This window comes from Perna viridis, chromosome 12 (assembly GCF_037379345.1).
Source record: "Perna viridis isolate PV_CMFRI_1.1 ecotype Kerala chromosome 12, ASM3737934v1, whole genome shotgun sequence".
Taxonomy (NCBI): Eukaryota; Metazoa; Mollusca; class Bivalvia; order Mytilida; family Mytilidae; genus Perna; species Perna viridis.
Window position 1 is genome coordinate 21,819,568 of NC_142456.1, and position 21,201 is coordinate 21,840,768.

At 30.7% G+C, this 21,201-nt stretch overlaps 2 protein-coding genes across 8 annotated transcripts in view; one reads left to right on the forward strand and one right to left on the reverse strand.

The window, feature by feature from the left end:
* The window catches only part of LOC148601681 (WD repeat-containing protein WRAP73-like), a 54,073-nt gene extending 46,918 nt beyond the window's left edge, over positions 1-7,155 (reverse strand). Inside the window, exons 1-5 of the mRNA XM_088555674.1 lie at positions 7,021-7,155; positions 5,179-5,274; positions 4,749-4,805; positions 1,605-1,721; positions 12-84 (exon numbers count right to left, since the gene is read on the reverse strand). Of these exons, the coding sequence (XP_088411800.1) occupies positions 12-84; positions 1,605-1,721; positions 4,749-4,805; positions 5,179-5,274; positions 7,021-7,089 (412 nt within the window). The 5' untranslated portion in view covers positions 7,090-7,155. The remainder of the gene's footprint in view (positions 1-11; positions 85-1,604; positions 1,722-4,748; positions 4,806-5,178; positions 5,275-7,020) is intronic.
* Positions 1-21,201, forward strand: part of LOC148601682 (cellular tumor antigen p53-like) — a 54,184-nt gene that overhangs the window by 27,381 nt on the left and 5,602 nt on the right. For 3 of the 7 annotated variants that reach the window (XM_088555667.1, XM_088555668.1, XM_088555671.1), the window contains 11 exons: positions 8,558-8,680; positions 8,877-8,997; positions 11,775-11,873; positions 12,215-12,285; positions 13,473-13,551; positions 13,814-14,000; positions 14,944-15,160; positions 15,408-15,523; positions 15,716-15,926; positions 19,950-20,147; positions 21,024-21,117. In XM_088555667.1, coding sequence (XP_088411793.1) covers positions 8,558-8,680; positions 8,877-8,997; positions 11,775-11,873; positions 12,215-12,285; positions 13,473-13,551; positions 13,814-14,000; positions 14,944-15,160; positions 15,408-15,523; positions 15,716-15,926; positions 19,950-20,147; positions 21,024-21,117 — 1,516 coding nt within the window. Of the gene's footprint in view, positions 1-7,400; positions 7,532-7,606; positions 7,741-8,557; positions 8,681-8,876; positions 8,998-10,221; positions 10,435-11,774; positions 11,874-12,214; positions 12,286-13,472; positions 13,552-13,813; positions 14,001-14,943; positions 15,161-15,407; positions 15,524-15,715; positions 15,927-16,595; positions 16,815-19,949; positions 20,148-21,023; positions 21,118-21,201 lie in introns of those variants that run through there. The other 4 variants (XM_088555669.1, XM_088555670.1, XM_088555673.1 and 1 more) reach the window with 4 other exon arrangements.

The following is a 21,201-nucleotide window of genomic DNA, read 5'->3' on the forward strand; positions in this document are numbered from 1 at the left end:
GCATCAATTACCTTTCTGGCACTGTTTTGGATATCTGATGTAAGAAACTGACTTTGTTATGAGTGACCATACTGTAACTCGCAGCTGAAAAAAAGCAAATTAACTGTTAAGTACATTACTGAATACTACACTCTGGTGCGAAAAAAATGGTAGAAAAAAAAATACTGAAGACTGATAATGTTCTTAAATGTACTGATACTAAAATTTTGAAAGGCTCACAGTGGAGGTCTTTTCTGATCAATATAATCGATTACTGTAACCAGGTCGGTTCACGTCATACTCAGTGTTTGATGTGAGCAGATTAGCACTAAAATTATCATAAAAATTATTGTTCATAGTTTTTTTATCCACTTTATTTTTATTGAACTTGCAACTATTTTACTTCTAATTAAAATACCCTATTCAAACTTGGCATGACACTATTGATATTACAAATTCATTTCCTCAAGAACTTTCCCATATACTAGTATGTTATTTTGCACATATTTTTCTCATGAGATTTGAAACAAACAAGAATGATGATATCATTCTAATTTCTTGTCACCTTTACAAAAGAGAAATTCATAGTTTACATGTAATTAATCCTAATGGTAACAGATGTACACGTATTCCATTAAACAGTACATGTAATGCTAAAGGGTAAATAACTCCCTATTAAACAAAAAATTCAAAAGAACAATTATAAGTAATTTTCAACCTCTAAAACAGTACTAATCATTTTCCCTTGGAACAAAATGAGTCCAGACATGATTTCAATTCTTTTTTCAAACTACAGTTAAATTCCCATACGTGTTTTTTTTTTAACCCATAAATCATTTTAAACATTTAAGATCAAAGTGCTTTATATTGTAATTGAAAATGAATACACTGCTACCACCAGCACACGACACCTTAAACAAAAGCTTTAACCATCAATTTACTATAGGTGTGACCATAATTTTCTATGGGTTTAAAAGTAGAGCCATGAAAGTCATCATTGTCCCTGTGTCGTAAAATTACACGATACTCCTTGATAAAGGGAGATAATTGCTCGGAACTGCCATCAAATAAACAAAATTTTTGGCTCAATTTCTCATGTGGTTCTCTACAGGAAGCCATTTTATTGATTTGTGATGAAATAGAAGTTTGTGACATTTTTTGCGGGAATATTTTAGTGGATATTTCGATTAACTGTGAAAGAATAGGTTGTAGAAATGCTGCTGAAGATGCAGTCACTTATCAAAGAAGATGTAAGGTAGGAAGAATGGAAAAAATTGAAGGAGTTTTAATTTTCAACAACTTTAACATGAAAAACTGGCTTCCAGGGTCTTCACTCATCTCACTCATTTCAAGAACCAAATACATGTTTGTACCTCCCCAAGGATTTATCATAACATTTAATAATTAAATTTAACAAGTAAAAGGTTTATAATTTGATAATTTTGTTCCCAATTTATGAATTTCATTCTGAATATCCATTAAGCCCACCCCTTTCAAAAACATAATTGCAACTTTAAAAATGTTGGTGATATCAAAGTTCTTTTAAAAGAAAAAAAAAGTCTATGAATTACGATCAAGAAGACATTTTTGCTCTCGTGCTGAAAACAATACAAGCTGAAACTTACATTAAAATCTGCAGTAGTTAAAATATGTCTGCCATCAGGACTCCAGCGTACATCACACAGTCCGGCCGAACCCTCATCTATTTTACAATTCCAATCCGGCTGTTCTAATGACCATACCTATAATAAAACAAAAAGCTTAGCAAGCCAATATAGTTTTGTTTGCCTTGAGTTTCATGTTTGAACTTTGCAGGTTTTTTTTCTTGACAGCCATAATTTTAGCATGTTTCTAACACTGTCCAGTTGTTTTAAGTCATTGAAATCATAAATAATTTTACCTACATGTCCAAATAATGGCATGAGATCCAAAGCCATTTTATTATTAGGCTTTAAAATAATGCTTTCACTGTGGACTTAATATTGTTTTCTTTTAATCTGTTTTTTGCCCATAAACATAAGGAAATTCATTTTTATATGGGGCTTCCCTGCAGACACCTAAAATTCTATAAAATCTAGAACACTGTATTCAAAATTTGGTATGTTAAATGGATCTTGTATCTAACTTCCCATTTTTTAAATATTTATTCAATTTAGAATTTATTTTACTTTTTATCTATATTGTACCAGGATCTCAGTTCTTCCTATAAACAGTATAAAATTTCCAAAATAAAAAAAAATGAAAAAGAATGATAACAATGAAATGACATACAATTTAAAAAATTAAAATCGACACCCAACAGAGACTGTTTCCACTTCAATCTTATTTTCAGATTATAACATCCTTTATCTTCCAATTTTATCCTCTTACTTTAGAAAATTAAGTGAATACTTTTCTCATTTGTTTAATTTCTGATAAGTAGATACCCAGAGGGTGGGTAAAAGAGATAGTCACACACCTCAATGGGGGATACTGTTATTCAGGTACTTTATAGGTGTGCTAATTACAGGTAGATATACATCAAAGGAGAAAATCAAGTGAACTGGTGTTAAGATGTTTATCAATATATAACAGTATCTTGCTGAGAGTTTGAGAGTGAATTTGTAAGAATTACATCCAAATCAGATTCTAAATTCATTTATATCTGATTAATAACTCACAGTTGTTAATTACAATTTGAGAACATCAAAGGGTTATTGACTGAAACTTGAAAGTAGTTTCCAGGTGTAAATAAATATATATCAGGCTTATCCCTTTCCCCAATGAATGAAATAATACCTTTCCTATTTCCATATTATCAAATTATTAAGACTTCTACTCAAAAATTTATAATTTTTAAATAATCTGATTATGAGCTAACAATATTTCTTTGATGTTGTCATATTTTCAAATAATAAAAAGTTAAATAATACAAAAAAAAAAAATAAAAGGTGTCAATTTTTGAATTGTACAAAACAAACAATCCTTGTGTACACTGCAAATCACAGTGTTTATTTTTATAACTGACATAAATTTGCAACAAAGGAAGTATACTTAATATAAACAAAAAATTGTTAAAAGTGTGTACATAGCTAATCACTGAAATTTTGTTTTTAATTGGAATTATTTATAGCCATATAGAAATGCCAGACTTTTACTTAGCTGTCAAATCGAAAACATTGAAAGCATTTAAGAAGCAATTGGTTAAGATGTGATGTTAAAAAAAAAAAGATTAAATTTTTATACATTTAATTTAAATTTTTTTTTAAAATTATTATGTCATTTCTGAATAAAATCCTTTTTCACTGTTTTTTTTAAATTTGTTTTATGAGATGGTTTTGTATTTTTTACATTTAAAATTACTTTTAGAAATAGAAATGAAACCCCACGAAAAAATCAAATGTATTATAGGATTTAAACAGATTATGAATAGCAAGTACAAATGTAACTGTTTCTCAACCTGGCACTTGGATAAATGTGTTTGAAATTTTACTTTAGTATTAATTTATTTTATATAAATTATAAATTTTAACATCAGTTTTTTTTGTAAGTTAGATTTCCTCAATACAAGTGGCACAAATTAAGCATTAATATTATTTAATTCACATGCTGATGCAATTTGACATGTGACAACTTAGCTAAGAGGAGATAACTCTATTTCAACTATTGAGATTTACAAAATATGGATTTTAAATATCTTCCAATTGTTCTAAAATTCACACCTACTTGTTCCTACCTTTAAAACTGAAAGTCTCTTTCTGTATTTAAGTACATTACACTTACACTCATCATTTCAAAAGGGCCAATAAAAATGTCTATTTGACAAGATTTTATCTTATTCAATCAAAGGTCAAATTGATTGAAATTGAAATAACTATTTAATAATGTCAAACACTTTAAATAATAAATGTTCCAATAAGTGAAAGATTTCGGTTATTCAGTGCAAAATGACAGCTTTATCTAACAGTAAACAGTAAAGTTTAGGACAAACTCTCACAATGAACTATTGTGAAATCTGATATCATTAATTTAGTGTGAAGTCATCCATTGTATTATTAATTCTTCACAAATTTCAATAACTATTCCATGTTTTCATTTTTATGAACATGACGAGATATTGATACCCTTGATATATAGAATTTTTTTTTCCAAAGCAGCAAGTTTCATTTACAGAAATGTAGTTTTGTCCCCTTTTCTCTACAAATAAATTCTTCTCATGAATTTAACGTATTAGAATAATTTCAATTTCTTACTTTACCCATACTACATTTAAAGGACTGTTTCCACAGTTTGTACCAAAAAAAGAAAAATCCAGAGGTTTCAGTCAATTCACAACTGAGAAAGTATTATTGCTTGTGGAGAACCGTCTGGTAAGCCACAAAATTTGGTACCCAACAAAAAGGAAATTTCCTATACATTTGTATGATGAAGTAATTTAATCCACTTATTCAAGCTATGTTTTCCCTAAACTACGAGAATTGTAAAATTGTATTTCATACCATTTCAAATAAAATAAAAGAGGACGCCTTTTATTGCCCCAAAAGTGCTGAAGGAGTTGTTCATATTGTTTATAGCAAAGAAAAATGATGAGCAAGGTTTCTTTTGTTTTTAATTAATTGATAAGACAATAATAATGGGTAATGGGGCAGCATTAAAAAGACAAAGGAGAGACTGAGAAGCATATAAATAACTTTGAATGGCCTTAGCACTTCTAAACTTGTGGACAATAAACAAATTATCTATCCTTCCACAGCCTTAAACTGTCATAACATTTTCTTTTATCATCTAACCTGGACAACTCCTCTCTTGAACAGTCCACACAGGATAAACTGGGAATCTGATGACCACTGAAAGAGGAAATGAATATATCTTATTTTCATCATAAATTGCGGACATGAAATTACTCAGCTGAAATATAAACCATTAACTCAAAATTACAGAATAAGAAAATTGTTCAGATACCAAAGTATTAACATTATTACATGTGCAATGAAACCAATATTATCCATTATCTGGGTATATTATACAAGTATGCTGAATTGTACGAAGGCATTAAAAAAATCTATTTTTTCATTACAATTTCTTTTTTTTTGTTCCCCAGAAAAGTCATATAATATAGTTTTTTTTAGGGGGGCTACAGTATGTTCATTTAAGCAGGTTCTACAGCAATCTGAAAAACCAGTTAAATTGAAAACTAAAATTTGTATTTGTTTAACAAACCTCTATACATTGTATGGTATCGAGACATGTGTAGAGATTCTGTATCTGGAATGTATCAATGTCTCGTACAATAAGACGGAACTCTACAACCGTAGCCTGAAATAAAAACATGCTGAATCAAGTGATATCTCTAGAAATATGCATGTACATTTTAGTAGCATTTGGCACTATAGCCATACTATAGTTGTAATGCATAATGCTACTAAAATGCAACTTAAATTTCAGAATCATATTATTGCACAACTTTTGGCTTTGTTTTGTAAGAGTTACATACTTGTATAAGGGGCCAATTCACAAAAATGTAAATGCATATTCACATATATGATAAATGAATGTCAAGCATGTGTTTTGTATTCATTTTAACTGCATTGTAACTGAAATTTTAGCTATACAGAATTCACATAAAAAAACAACAGAAAATCACAGAATACAACTATTTTTATAAATTTTACTAAAGGTTCTAAGATTATTGTCATATCATTAAACACTGGATGGTGTCAGAGATTTGATAAAGAAAACATGATTATTATAAGAAATTTATTACATTCTGACATGACTGTTTTTCAAAGCATATTTATAATCTACAATTTCTATATCTTTATTAGTACAATCCTAAAATTTGCTTACCTGAATGCATGTCATTTATAAAAACAATCAAAATTCTTTTAAAATCTCTTTTTTATTGTTAAATATCAAATATCTTATCCAGATTATTTTAAATAGTTTTTTAACTGTCATTTTTCATAGAAAATATTTTTTTAATTTACAAAAAGATTCATAAGTTGGCATTTGTTTTTATTTAACATTATCTTTTTTTTATCATTTTGAGTTGAATAGAGCTTTTAAAACTTTTTATTTTATTCTTCTCAATTTCATTCTATGCTTGTAATACAATGCAATATGAAGAAATCAAGAAACATGTAAAACCATTGGATAATTTCTATCTAAAAGTGTGACTGTACTTTCAAATTGTAAATCCAACAATTACACAAGCCCAGACTAATTAATTAGCTTGCAAGCCAATCAGGTAATTACCAAAACAAGGAAATTACAAAGATTGAATAACAAAAGAAACCAATATAATCAACTTGATGAAGTGAGTTATGATTCTCTACACTGCTGGATGTGTTTTTATGGGCTTTGATCAATCCTTCTTGTAATCATTCAATACACATTTGATTTCAAAGGAAGTAATTTCACTTAATGTTTTAGAAGACTTTGAAATGTACTATTATTCAATATACACTTGATTTGAAAGGAAGAATATTATTTCAAGGCCTAGAAGATTTTGAAATGTAAAATGTCTATACATATTTCATTTCAAAGGACACCTTTACTTGAAGTTCAAGAAATTTTTGAATTGCAAACTATCTGAAAGATTGAAAATACCAGTTTATTACAATGCATCTTGTACAGCAACAAGCAACAGTCTATATGTTTAACATAATGGTAGACATCAAATAAACTATAGATATGCAGCAGTTGGGTCTATTCAACAACTTTTATAGTAGACTACTATAACAAATCCTTCAACAAAAAACTTCAAATATCATGTTTCCCACTTCAAAATTATTGATATGAAATGTTGAAATAAAAATGAAGTATCCTTGCACATCACACATAATCTACATTTTTATGACCAAGTGAAAACAAAATTAGGTATCTTCTAGACCATGAAATTCTTTAATGTCAAAAACTTTACTTCTGATAAATGGCCCCCACTTATTAATGAATTTCAATTCAAGTTCAACAAAGATTTTAAGTATTCAGTTGCAGTTGCTGAATCAATAAAGACAACGTCCTAAATTATGACATTTCATATAACATAAACAAGTTCCTTACCAAATATTTCCCGTCTGGAGAAAATTTGCAGTTTTGGTTAGATTGACGGAACAATTCAGAAAAGTTCATACTTGGTGGTGTCTGCCCGTTTATTAAATGACAAAGTGAAGAAGATGTTGAATCAAATAAAAATATTATGTGAAACAAGTGTCAACATGTGGCTTCCGCCATTTTGAATACACCGCCAAAAATATTCATCCGACCAAAACAGCATCAAATAAAGACAGAAATCTAAATGTCGGTGATGCACAAGTTCTTCAAAAGACGACTCCCCACTGTTATTGTTTTTACAAGTCCATAGCCCACGTGAACACACACACAATAGGTCATCAAAGTTGTTTTCTTTAGGGAACTTCTACTCACTAACCGTAATCAATCAATCCATCGCACCGGCTCGCTTCTGATTGGTCAATCAATTAACGGTTAATCCGATCGTATTCTATAAAAAATGACCAACTCGCTGACCAGAGTATCATTAGTCATTCTTATCCATGAAAAGTAAAAACATCAGGTAAGGATATTTCACCTGGGATGACATTTCTGAATGGATTTTATTTTGTGTATTGAAGTGTGCAATATGTTGTGACGTGTTTTCCCGCGGTTGCACCAGCCATCTTTTATTAACAAACCACGTGGTTTGTCTAAGCTTTCTTCATTCAGTGTGTGTTTGTTTATAGTATGGGTTTGAGTGCTTTATCATAACTTCTCACATTCATTATCGTAAGTAGTTTCATATTTATCAAGCAAAAAGTAATGTCAGTGTTGTCTTCTGTTTCGATTTGCAAAATCAGTTTTAACTTTCAGGGTCAGGATTTTGTGCCTTTGAAAAAAGCAAGTGCCAATACACAATTATCGAATACACATTCCTTTGAAGTTGGTCCTAGTCGTTTTGGGGGTGTTTGCTTTTTCTTATTCGTTTTGTTGAATAGCTGTTTAGTATTTTCTACTTATTTCTACCCACTATTAACATCGATTACATTTTAACATTTTTTTTTTTAAAGTTTGTGAAGTATTTTATTTGAAAGTGTTTCGTTTAATCAATATATTCATATTAATTTTGATGTTTAACATTGGGTTTGTAATAGTTACATGTCCACATTTTTATTTTCCGAAATATAAAGGCTTTTCATGTATACAGTAGCTGGTCCCGTTATTTAGATCACAGTAAGTCATGCATGGGTACCCTCTTTTGAAATGTGGCCCATCTATTCACTTTTATCATTGTATAGCCATTGAACATTTCTTTGCGTTTCTACCTGAGATGATCCCCATGATAAAATAGTCATTATGATGTGTCAAGTTTAGTCACCAAAGAAACACCAACTTTATTTATATTTCTTTTCTTGAAAGATGGGCATTTTTAGGTACCAATAAATTGGGCTTTCCCAGTTTTTATTCAATAAGTAAACTGAGTAATTGTGCCATGAATAAATTGTGAGAATTTCAAGTAAGAGGTCACTGAAGTCTTTCAGGTTGTAAGAAATTTGTCAAGTACACATTTATATTTGTATGTTTTTTTTTTTTTTTTTTCTGTTAGATTTGGAAAAATCACCCATCATAGACCATCCATCATGTCATCTGTTTCCACAACATGCACACCATCCGGCCCACCAATGAGCCAAGATACATTCGAATATCTCTGGAACTCCATTGATAATGGGTAAGTCTGAATTGATAATTTTGAGTTTGGGTGGGTATGCATTTAAAAGACCTTCATTTGGTATGGTCGTATGAGGTATTCATATTTTATTTATGCATATTTATCAGAAGTATCTTAGAGGAATACATGACCAAAAAAATTTTCAATTGCCTGGGGAAGGAAAAAAATGCTTTAATATGTAACTTTCCCATTGCAGAGAATTCACAGCAATCACTTCTAAAGAGTCTATAGAGTATTCTTTTAGTGAGAATGATGATGAAACAAGCATTCAAGTTGAAAAGTACAGACTGACAGGCAATGACTCAATCTCAGATTTGGTAAGTTACCACGTCTCATCTCTGCATCCTTTTTTTTTCTTAGAAAAATGTATTTTCATGTTGAAGAATTTATATTCATTTTATAATTCTTCTAGATATATGTAAGTATGAAATAAAAGAATTAAAGTTTTGGGTTTGTCCCTATGATAAAAAATATCAAGAAATTGTGCAAAAAGGCGTTAATTTTTAGTCATTATGTTCGGGTAATTTACAATTGTCTGTTGGTCACATAAATTAAACACAAGATAAAAATCAGTTAATATTGTTCAAAACGCTAATCCATTTGTCATTATGCTAGTCCTACAAAGTGGGGTATGTTACAGATCTAATCTAAGGATTTTAACATGAATGTCAAAAATAAATTATCAGATTTTTGTAAGGGGATTAAATTTTCTAGAAAAGTACAGTTAATTCTTCTGTGTAAAAGTAATTAAAACATGCAAGTTGCATATAAAGTGAAATCTGTTATTTAAGAACTATTTTAAATCATTGCCCAAGCTAAGGGATTAAAATCATCACAAGATAAATTTGTTAGAAACTTTTACCTGTGATTTTAACCTTAAAAAAATAATTTTGAAAGATGACACATGCAAGAAAAACAAAGTAATCAAAATCAGCCAAACATAGAGAGTTTCTTCTTTTTAGTGGTTTTTATTTTTGACATTCTCAGCTTGTGTTGTGATTTTTACCTTTGTCAACAGAACATTAGTTGGCAGTTCTCAGTTAGCTTTTCCCACTTGATAAAATTGTTTGAATTGATTTGAAAAGAGCCATGTTTATAGAAATATCAAAATTTGTCAGTTTTCTTTAATCACATTAAGACATTTGATAGTTCAATGATAAAAGATTTAAACTTGAATGCATGGTCATCAGGTTTAAGCCATATCCGTATAGGATATAATAATAGGTAAAGTATTTAATTTATGGAGACAAACATGAATAACTGAATGTCAACATTGCCATGCTGCTCTGCTATAAATAGACATCAAAGCAATTCTACCTGGTTTCCATAGAAACAGGATACCATTGGTTCAAAATTGTATTGGAAAAAAATTCTCAGGCTCTGTTTATAGATTATTGACTAATTGATTAACCTCCTAAAATGAACTGCAAATTATAATAATGATTTTTAGTTTCACCTGGATAGATTTTTAAATCCAGGTAAAGTCTATTGATATATTCACATATACATAGACTGATTGTGTTGTGTGAGTGACAGGTTCAAACAAGTTGCTAACGACACGACGACAAACAAGATCCAACTTGTATATATTTACCTTGTATAGTAAACTTTGTAGTCAGTTTATTTAGTTGAAATAATGCGGTAGAGACACACAAAAAAATTGAGATTTGTCTTCTTTATCTGTGATATAATTTATTTATCGTATTCCGTCCAAAATGATCAAGTTTGAAAGAACTGGATTTACAACCTATCGGGTAAGTCACTTCTTCGTAGGTTAATTAAGTTAAATGTTTTATATAAGTCACATGTTCATGGCATTATCAAACATGGCATCCATTTTTTAACTTGTTGTTTTGAACTTTGAATATAGCTTAATAAATGTAAAATGAATTTACTTTTGTCAAATGTAAAAAAAAAAAAAAAAAAATTAAAAAGTTCAATTTATAAGTGAATATTGTATTTTGCTATTTGACTTGATTGAAGAAAAACTTTTATTTGAATAGCTGAATTTGACTTTAAGAATGATTTTGTACTGCTTAGAACAATATGGTTAGGAGAGTTAAATATTTTAAAGTGTACTGTGCCAGTATCTAGCCCAAATCATTAATTTTCAATAACTTTCCTTTTAAAAAAGTTAAGATATTTTAAAATATTCACTTTTTCACTTTTTGAATCACAAATTTACAATTTAAATTCTAATTTAATTACGATGTTTGCCAGAAGTCCATTGTACACATGGTTTGATTTAAATCTATTTTTTCCATTAAAAAAATCCAATATCCCCCTACTCAATATAATTGCTAAAAATAATAACCCAATGTCCACCCTGTATAGGTGATAACCATCTGAGATAGGAAAAGATAAGTATGTTGTATATACATGATGTAAATTTTATTATCAGTCAATAGTTAATGATAAAATATTGAAATTTTATGCGACACAAACAGGTGAGCCTTTGGTTGATTGGTCAGCATTAATAATTCAAGGGAACTAAATGCATCCTCAGTATCAGCAACATATCTAATTATAGTTTAATCAATAGCCATCGTCAATCGTTAAATCCATTTGCATATTGGATGAATCTGCCTAAATGGAAACGGAAAATATCAATTATTTATAGCTTTTGAAGTGTAGAATGCTTGTCAAAGTGTCGACAGATCATTAACACGCAATGTCACACAATGAATATGGTATTGAGTAAAAGATGATTTGCATGCAATTCCATCAAGGGGTGATTCTATAGCATTATCTTGACCTAATTCATATTATTGGTCTAGTAATAAATTAATCAGAACTGATTCATTGAATGGCGTGAGAAGTAACGACTCCACCCTAGCTGTTGGTCATCAGGGACTGAGCTGTGGGTTTTTCTGGTCTTAGCTCATCTTCAGAAGCTGATTGAAAACATTGAGTAAGCTGGTACCACCCAAGTGAGACATTCATTACTCATGAATGTCAACTGATATTCATTGACACATTTTGTTTCATTGAGATCATGTTCTAAGATTGGTTGTAATGTCTGCCTGATTACACAATCATCGATCTGAAAAAACACTTCTTTCATTCTATTGATTTTTTTTTCTTTCTTTTTCAGTTGAATCCTATCATCGCTCAAACAACATCAGCCTCATCAATGAGTCCAGATAGTCAGACCAATATAATTGGAAGCTCAGCATCAAGTCCCTATAATGATGTAAGTAGGTCAATGCATTGAAAGTAGGTCACAGTTACTTAAAACATGACTGTGGGATATGGAGAAACGAAAGGGAAAGAAATCAATATGTTCCTGATTTTTACCCGAAATCTTCAACTTGCTTTAAGTCCAAATAAGTTCATATTAACTGCAGTAGATAATTAGCTAAATGAAATCTAGAGAATATTTAGGTACTTGTAGTAGAAATTGTGTAAGCATAAGTCAGTGGATTCAAATATTGCATCAAAGTGGAATCCACAACTGAAAACTACCTAATCCCATTTCACATAATGTGATTAGTATGTTAGTACTTACTGAACTTGTTTCTTTCGTCATTTCAGACAATCACATCACCACCACCATATTCACCCCACACATCCATGCAGTCACCAATACCTTCTGTGCCATCGAAGTAAGTATTTATAATCAATCAGATAAGATTTGAATTTAATGAGGAGTCGAATTTCTGTTTTATGGATTAAAAGTGTAATTTAAGTTTTACCCAATATGGTCCTTTGATTAGTTTCATAAAAATCAGCCAATTTAGAATAATAAGATCTTAAAAGTATGAAGACTTGGATAGAAATTTGTATAATTTCTACTAAAGTCTTGGGGAAACAGTGAAATATGTATTTCAGTAATTTTAAAATCCATATGGTCTTATCAAGGAGCATCAAATACCTTTAAAAAAAATTTGCTTTAAATATGTAACATTGCAATCATACAAAAATTTATATATAAACTGAGAAGCACAATACATTTAAAAACATATTTCTTATCAATGGGAAGGAATTAAAATTCTTCAGGATTGATTTAAATCTAACGGTTTCTTCAAAATAATTTAAATACACTAGTATTCATGTGTAGCATGCTAGGTTGTTGTATACATAGGTGTGTTTATATTGGTATTTAATGGGGTATAAGAGCCATAGAAACAAGCTCCGACATGAAAGCATTTTAAATCACATATGTATATTGTTTAGTAGGTTGTGACTAAACTGAAAGGGGTGATAAAGGGGGACACGATGAATTTAAATGTATTTCTGGGATTCCTCCGTTTTTTAAATTTCGAAATAAAATGTGTGTTTTTTGTTTTTTGGTTTTTTTTTGGGGGGGGGGGGGGTTAAAATCTGATGTATCAAAAATAGTAGAATTTAACTAGTAAAGGACTACTACATGTATGGGAAATGATTGAGCTCCCCTTAGGCACCTCTTTAGTATTTAAGTATTGGATTTCTGTGGTCGATTGCCAAAGTCTTCTATTTACTGTCTATATAAAGCGTTAGGTCTGTTCTGTGATATGAAACACCCAATATCATAGGGCTTGATTAACAAAGACCATGTATGGAAAGATTAAGTGAAAATAAACAACAGTGAAATGGTTCAATTGAAATTATTTAAGTCAGAATGGCTTCATTGTTAAGTATAGTGAAGATCAATCTTGGTTATGTCTTAAGAAAAAAACAATAATAAAAGGGGGATGTCAAATTTTCTTTTTAAAAAAGTCTCTAAAATACTGATTTATTTGGAAAGTCTCCGAACAAGTTAAGTTATATGGTTACAATTTTAACAAAAAAAACTTACAATTCTTCTTTATAGCACGGACTACCCTGGAGATTATGGTTTCACCATTTCATTTTCACAGCCATCCAAAGAAACCAAGTCAACAACATGGACAGTAAGTTTTTTGTAATTCAAATGCTGATTTCCCCAAGTTGAAAGTGTGCCTCATATTTTATGCATTCTTTGGTTTCATAGACCAACCCCAATTCTCTTCAACACTTCAAAAAAAAATTTAGCCTATCAAATTACAAACCTTTCAGATATGTAAAATTGTAAAAGTTCTTGTAAGATTTGTGAAAGTAGTCTAGTATGCTAAAATTTTGGTGCTCCTAATAGTTTTGGCCTTGAATTTAAGTAAAATTTTTGTTTCTTTGTAGTATTCAGACTCATTGAAGAAACTGTATGTAAGAATGGCTACAACTTGCCCAATCAGATTCAAGTGTACACGTCAGCCACCCCAAGGGTGTGTCATCCGAGCGATGCCAATCTTTATGAAACCAGAACATGTTCAGGAGCCTGTCAAACGTTGCCCAAACCATGCCACATCTAAAGAACATAATGAAAGTAAGTATATTGGAAAATATTTGTTGTTGTATTGTGCTAAATTTAGATCTGATGTAATTTAACCTCATGCATTTTGAAAATTGTAGTCCTGAAATTAGGATAAATTTGTATTTGTTCAACTTGTTTATTACACTAGTTTGTTTTATCTGACATAGTTTTCTGGTAAAAAAAATCAGATATTTGTTGCAATGTTTCAAAATTTCCCCCAAAAAATTAGGGTTTTTTTTCTAATTTTTTTTTTTTTTTTTTTTTTTTTTTTTACAATTATTGACAAATTTGATTTATGTAAGCAATTAAGAAGTATATATTTTAGATTAAACTTTAAAGCTATTGAACTAATATTGATAAATACTGAATACAATAAGGTTAATCTGATAATTACGCAAGTCCTCAGGTAACTTTCAGTGTATAGTTCTGTAATTGAACCTCTACAGATATGTCACAGTGACATACTAGATTTTCCAAGGGATTAGTTTTAACAGTAATACTTTAATGACCTATTTAAAATTATGCAAGTTGGAAGGATAAACATATATGCCTGGGGAGAGGTCAATGAGTTAATAGGGGGGTATCCCAGTAATGTAGATATGTACCTCAGACTGCAGTCTCTGACCTTATCAATTTTGTGATTTGTATAATCTAGAGATTAAGGTAATTATTATCTGATTGCCTAGTAAAACATTTTTTTCAAGCTCTGATAATTGTTGTCTGTCTGGGGCATGGTCATTGAATCAATTGCTTCAGCCTGGGCTGAATCCATTACCGTCTCCTTTCAGAAGGTATTTGGTTGATTTTCTATTCTGTCATGCAATGAATGATCAATTCACCCTTTTCAGTACTAATGCCATGAAAGAAAGGAATTGATTTGTGTCAATTGATCATAAATAATCCATTTGTCATATTAAATCAGTTTGTACTTACATTGTAATTTTTAATTTTTCAGATCATCCAGCACCAACTCATTTATGTCGATGTGAGCACAAACTAGCCAAGTATGTTGAGGACCCATACACACAAAGACAAAGCTGTCTTATCCCCCATGAAATCCCCCAAGCAGGGTCAGAATGGGTTACTAATTTGTTCCAGTTCATGTGTCTGGGGTCATGTGTTGGAGGCCCCAACAGGAGACCCATACAGATTGTCCTTACATTGGAAAAAGAGTAAGTCGTTTATTTCCTAATTTAAACACATATTTGGTCATTTAAATGGTTATATCATGTCAATAATATATTTTTGGTTAAACAGTTTGTTTGTAATAATTTCAGTTTTCAAGTATGATAGTAACAAAGCTATATTCATTTCTCATTGCTAAGTAGAAATTTGTTGAAGTGCTGTGAAAAAATAGTGAACTACTTCATTTCAACTTGTAAAATTAGCAGTATGTAACTTAATTTTCTTATTTTACAGTAACCAAGTATTGGGAAGAAGAGCAGTTGAAGTTAGAATCTGTGCTTGCCCAGGAAGAGACAGGAAAGCCGACGAAAAGGCTGCCCTCCCTCCATCTAAACAATCTCCCAAAAAAGGTAATTGTTACTTCGGCACCTGAACTTCCTATTTAGTACACATCTGCAGGAAATTCCTGGTAAAAATCTTGATGTCTTTGTACTCTAGTAAATGCCAGTTTCTAAAAGTCAATAAAGAATTTGTAGGCATAAATTGTATTTAATTTATTGCATAATATTCTTGTTATATAATGCTTGCATTCAAATTTTCAGGGAATAAAGTAAGCATAATTAACGAAATAACAGCTGTTTCCCAAAGCGGAAAGAAAAGAAAAGCAGAGGATGAGCCTTTTACAATCACTGTGAAAGGCAGAGAGAACTATGAAATCCTCTGCCGAATCCGTGACTCCCTAGAGCTAGCATCTATGGTCCCACAGAACCAGATTGATATGTATAAACAAAAGCAATTGGACACCAACAGACAGTAAGTAGATGTGTACCTCCTTCGTGTATATCATTTATCTATAGTCATAGGGGAAAAGCCAGTGTAAAAATTTTAATAATTAGAAGATTTTGTGAAGATGTGGTTATTCAAAAATAGAATATTTATATATGCAAACATGTTGACGTGTCTTTATCAAAGAGTATTATAATAGAACATAGAGAAAACATGGCTTTTCCTATAAATGACTTGTCATAGCATACTGTAGCTTAGTTATTCCACGCCATATATATATATCAGCCTATCATTAGCTTAGCTCATAACTGTCTTAATCTTTTGAAAACTCTTCCATTGGATTTCATTCTGGTTTGATGGATTTAGAAACTTTCGTGTGACTGTAGAAAAGGAATACATCTAATTGAGAGGAAAATACAAATTTATAAATCAGTCTAATGGAAGAGTTTTTCTTTGCTTCATACAAATTGTTTGCTTTTTCTAACTCCTTAAATGTGTGTGGCAGGGTGAATTGAGGGAGTCATGGACTAAGGGAGGCAACCTGGATTTTACTGAAGGGTTTGTCTCCCCTTGAATCCATGCATTTGTAAGGGAGAAAACCAAGTGGAATACTAGGACCAGTTCAATATTTCTTACTGAATACAGCCAGAATTAGCATTTGAACATGTCGTAAGGTTTAAATTCAACTTATTTCAGGACTGCTATTACATCAACACCAAAGAAAGCTAAATATAGCGAGGAGCCAAAATATGAATATGACATGAAAGACTTTATTCACGGTATGGATCTGAGCAAGAATATTCCCTCACTTTTCACCGACAGCCACCTGAATTTCAAGGCTGAGTTTCAATACTCATCCAGCGATTTCTACATGGCCGAAGTATGAATTCAATAAATAATTCACTTAGGCTAGTAGATTTCGTGTCTCCACTAAGTCATTCTGCCTGACTACTTACAGGTGGCTGTCGATGATTCTGGCCAGGGAGCACAAAAATAAACTGATGAAGAAGGTTAAAAGACCCAATCATCGTCCTGGATTCAAACCAAGAACTTGAAGTACAGAGGGTCAATCCACAGAGAAGGAAGCGGTGGTCTCATTTTTGTCACTGACACTAAGATGGGCTGTGTTGTCATCATTAATGATGCTGACAAAAAGATTCATCAGATCATTAATGAATCTTAAATACGAGTGCTTTTTGACGATTCAGTTGTGTACATCATGAATTTTTGACTTTGGTGCCATAATATCAGCATTATTAGGCTCACCATTACATTTGCACTTGAACATTTTTATATATGCTATTTCTACCTGACCAAGGCAGCAGATTTAATGTGTTCAAATCAAAATACTTACATGTTGTAGGTCAGTTTGATATTGTTTATTTGTCAGATTATAAATAATGAATATAGAAATGTAGGGCATTTGATATTGATATTAGATGTGAAAATGGGTCAGTAGGTCATTAGAGAACTCCTTTAGACAGGGGCCAAATTTAGTGCATTTGATCTCAAATGAGATATAAGGGTTTGACAGTAACTTTTCCAGCTAAGTAGCCCAAAGGACTTTCTGATCGTCATTCAATAAATTAAGTAGTCCTCAAAATTATCTTGCTACCCTATCTTTTGTATAATTTTTAAAAACTGATTTAGGTATCCCAAAGGACTACCAATTAGAATTTGTATGTAGTCGTCTCTCAAATTAAGTAGGCTCAGGGCTATTAAACTATTGTTCATGTTGAACCCTGCTTTTGGTCTTGAATCCTTTGAATCTCTTTTGTACTAGAGTTGCCTCTAGTAGTTGATCACTACTTATATTATGGTATAAGGTTATTAAGTTTTATTATTGAATATAATGATCTTAGCTATATCTTTCAACATGACTCAATAACATCTTTTTTGAAATTCTTAGATCTGTTTTTGATTAGTGCTAATTTTCTTGTAAATAATTTATTATGGAATATTTATTATTTTGAATTATACTTTTCCTTTTACCTTGAATGTGATAATTTCTATATCTTCTATGTTATTGATGTGTAAATATTTATTGATTAGTTAGAGGAATATCAGGTATGATTTTGCAATGGTTCTTTGTAAAAAGAAGAAAAAATGGCAAATACTAAAGATAAATAAAATCAAAACATATGTTTTATCTTCTTTCTTGGATATCAGCTGATTTATGAATGACTTGTTCAAATGACTTACCAATGTCATATGTTCAAAGTACAGCCTATCAATGAAAGCCACCATAAAGGGAATTAGTCCTAAATATATGTTGATCAAAATATCAAAATTTATCCCAAAGAAATTATCCTGACAAATTGAACATGATACACTTAGACATTAAGGAGAAAAGAATTGGACACTGAATGGGCAGTAAAATTGGAATAATCATGTTAATATCTAGAACCAGAGAAAAGCAAAATAAACATAGCAAACAATTAACGGAGAATAATCATCAAGTATTGTTAGAACTATAAACCCTCTAGAAGAACTACCAACTACACTGAACATGGACCAATCCAAAGAAAATAAATAATATTCACAAACAACAGAAAATCTGACCAATGAAACAGTCCTTTCAAAATTCCCAAGGACAAAGGATTGTATATGATTTTTAGTCCAAAACAAGAAAAGAACACATATCACTAGCCTGAATCAATTTTACTAGCTTCAGGCCAGTGGCTAAAGGTGAGCACTGAGGAAAAGGTATATAACACTTTCAAAAGAGAGGAGTCTTCACAAATCTATTGACAGAAATTCACTGCACACCTTTTGAGAGAAGAAATCTGCACCATTTTACAATTATGTAAAGAAGTCGACAATTCATTCAGATGTGAAGATAAATACATTGTATCAATCGGAATTAGTATGTTAAGGAATGCTACCATGACAGAGTAGTAAATCCATTTGATATGGTGCATTTAAAGAGAAGAAATGCTTCAATTTTGCCAGAGTTGGATTTATATGTGACAAGAAATTCATTATATTATTTTTTTTCCAAGCATATGGCATTACAAGTAACTGACAGAGATCCAGTTGCTTCAGAACACATTCCCCATTTTTGATTATTGTGAATAATACACCTCCCCCTATCCAAAATCTATGGGTACATGGCTTTATCGTTAGTATGTCGAATACAAGTATCTATAACGGGTATGTTTATCAGTAATTTGTACTGTTTTCCTTTGATCTTGTTGACATGTTTTCTTTCTCTTGGACATAACAAGATATTAGAAAGTATCTGTCAAGCATTGGGAGTGATCATGACGTCATCGCACCTTTTTCAGAGTTCTGAATGAAACAGGCTTCTCACACCAACAATATGTAGTCAAATTACTCAATTTTAAAACTACATTAAAATAATTGAAAATGCAATTATTATATTACCTATATACAGAATAATACAATTTTGTTACTTCTAATTTTGATACTAACGATATCATGTGGAACATTTCAATTTGCTTGTCAAGATATTCTTCATGATGTCATCAATATTAAATCGAAAGTAACTATTACTCTATATTTATTCCACAACTTTTCTCTCCATTCTGCTTATTTAATTATAAATATTACTCCTTCGCAGAGCTACCCTTTTACACTTAATTTTTAAAACACTTGTTCATATCTGTGCACTTAAATTTTCAACCTGTTTCACACTTAATTTTTAAAACACTTGTTTTAAGCACTTAAATTTTCAACCTGTTTATAATCTATATTATCATAGATTTATAATAGTTACAAAAGTAGATGATTTTTTTTTATAAAATCTGCATTCTCTCTCCCTCAATCGCAAACATTTCTATAATTAATATATTGTTCAAGTATTTGTTAATATTAACTTTCGAAATAGAACATATAGTACATGTATTAGTAATTTTTATTTCTAGAACTAAGTGTTTCAAACAGTATCAGTTTAAGTCAATCAGAATTAAATTTGAGTTCACGTTTTCTTTTTTTTTTAAGCATATACTCATAGTAAACATTTCTTTTCATATTGATATTACAAAAACTTGTTAGAATACTATATTAAAATCTGTCTTGGGTTTTCAGATCAACCAGTAAAGTTGTCACCCTACCGTCAGTACCAGCAGCTGAGAATACTGTTACTATACAAACAGAAAACAGGCAGTGTACCCTTCCATTCACTCCTGATTTAAATGGACAGGTCACCAGTACAGAAAATGGTACAGTCGAACACCACAATATCAAGGAAGAAATGGCAAATGGGGTTGACCTTACTATTGCAAAGTAAGAATTAAGAAAGAAAAATTTTAAGTATTAGTCTTTTTAAGAATCATGCACATTCTGCAGTATGTGATACGTCCAAAAAAGGCTACACATTTTTATTTTTGTTACTGAGTTGTTTAATGAGTTTTTATAATGAAATGCACAATCATTCATTCCAATCTGTCTGCTCTTCAGAGACAGTCCACATTGAAAATCCCACCGAATCTATTGTATTTTAGTGTCATTTACAGAGTTATTGCCCTTAATTTTGAATTCTACTGCACATTCTCATATTTTTTTCTCCTAAGAACAAGGGTTATAAGAGAAGCCACTTGTTAATTTTTGTTTACTATGATGTTTTAAACAAAATATCAAAAATAAAAGTATCTAGGCTTTCCAACCATGAATCACATTTTGCATGATTCTTTGCTGGAGTACTATTTGTTTGCCTCATCCATTTTAAAACTGGAAAAATACTATAAACTAACTTAATTTCATGAGTAATTCATATTTACTAATTTTGCAAGCAACAAAGAAATAAGAAAATAAATAGCCAAGAATAAGTCCCCATATACTACAAGAGAATTTAAAAGCCCAGAAATTGGGTTGTCATCCTCAACAATGAAAATAAATGTGTTTAGTAGAGTAGATGATAGTGGAAGGAAAATAAGAAAATAGATCAGATAAGGATGTAGGAGAGCATTGGGTCTGTCTTTAACTCATAGTATTGCAATTGGAGATAATTACTTATGAAGATTAGTCCCTATTCTTTTTTCGTCTATTTTTAAATGGGAGTCTTACATGATGGTGCATTGGACTTGTTGCTATTTTATAAAATTTTATTGTTAGGAATTTTCCCAAGCCTTAAATTTATCAAAATGTTTGTTTCTGTTTCAGCTGGCTAAGCGGACTAGGCTTGTCAGCCTACATTGACAATTTTCATCAACAGAATCTATTCACAATGGAGCAACTTGATGATTTTACTGTTGAGGTAAAGCATTAGATTCATTTAGGTAGCAGTCTTTATAAAAATCTGTCAAGAGGTGATTCATGCATGTCAAAAACCCACCAAATT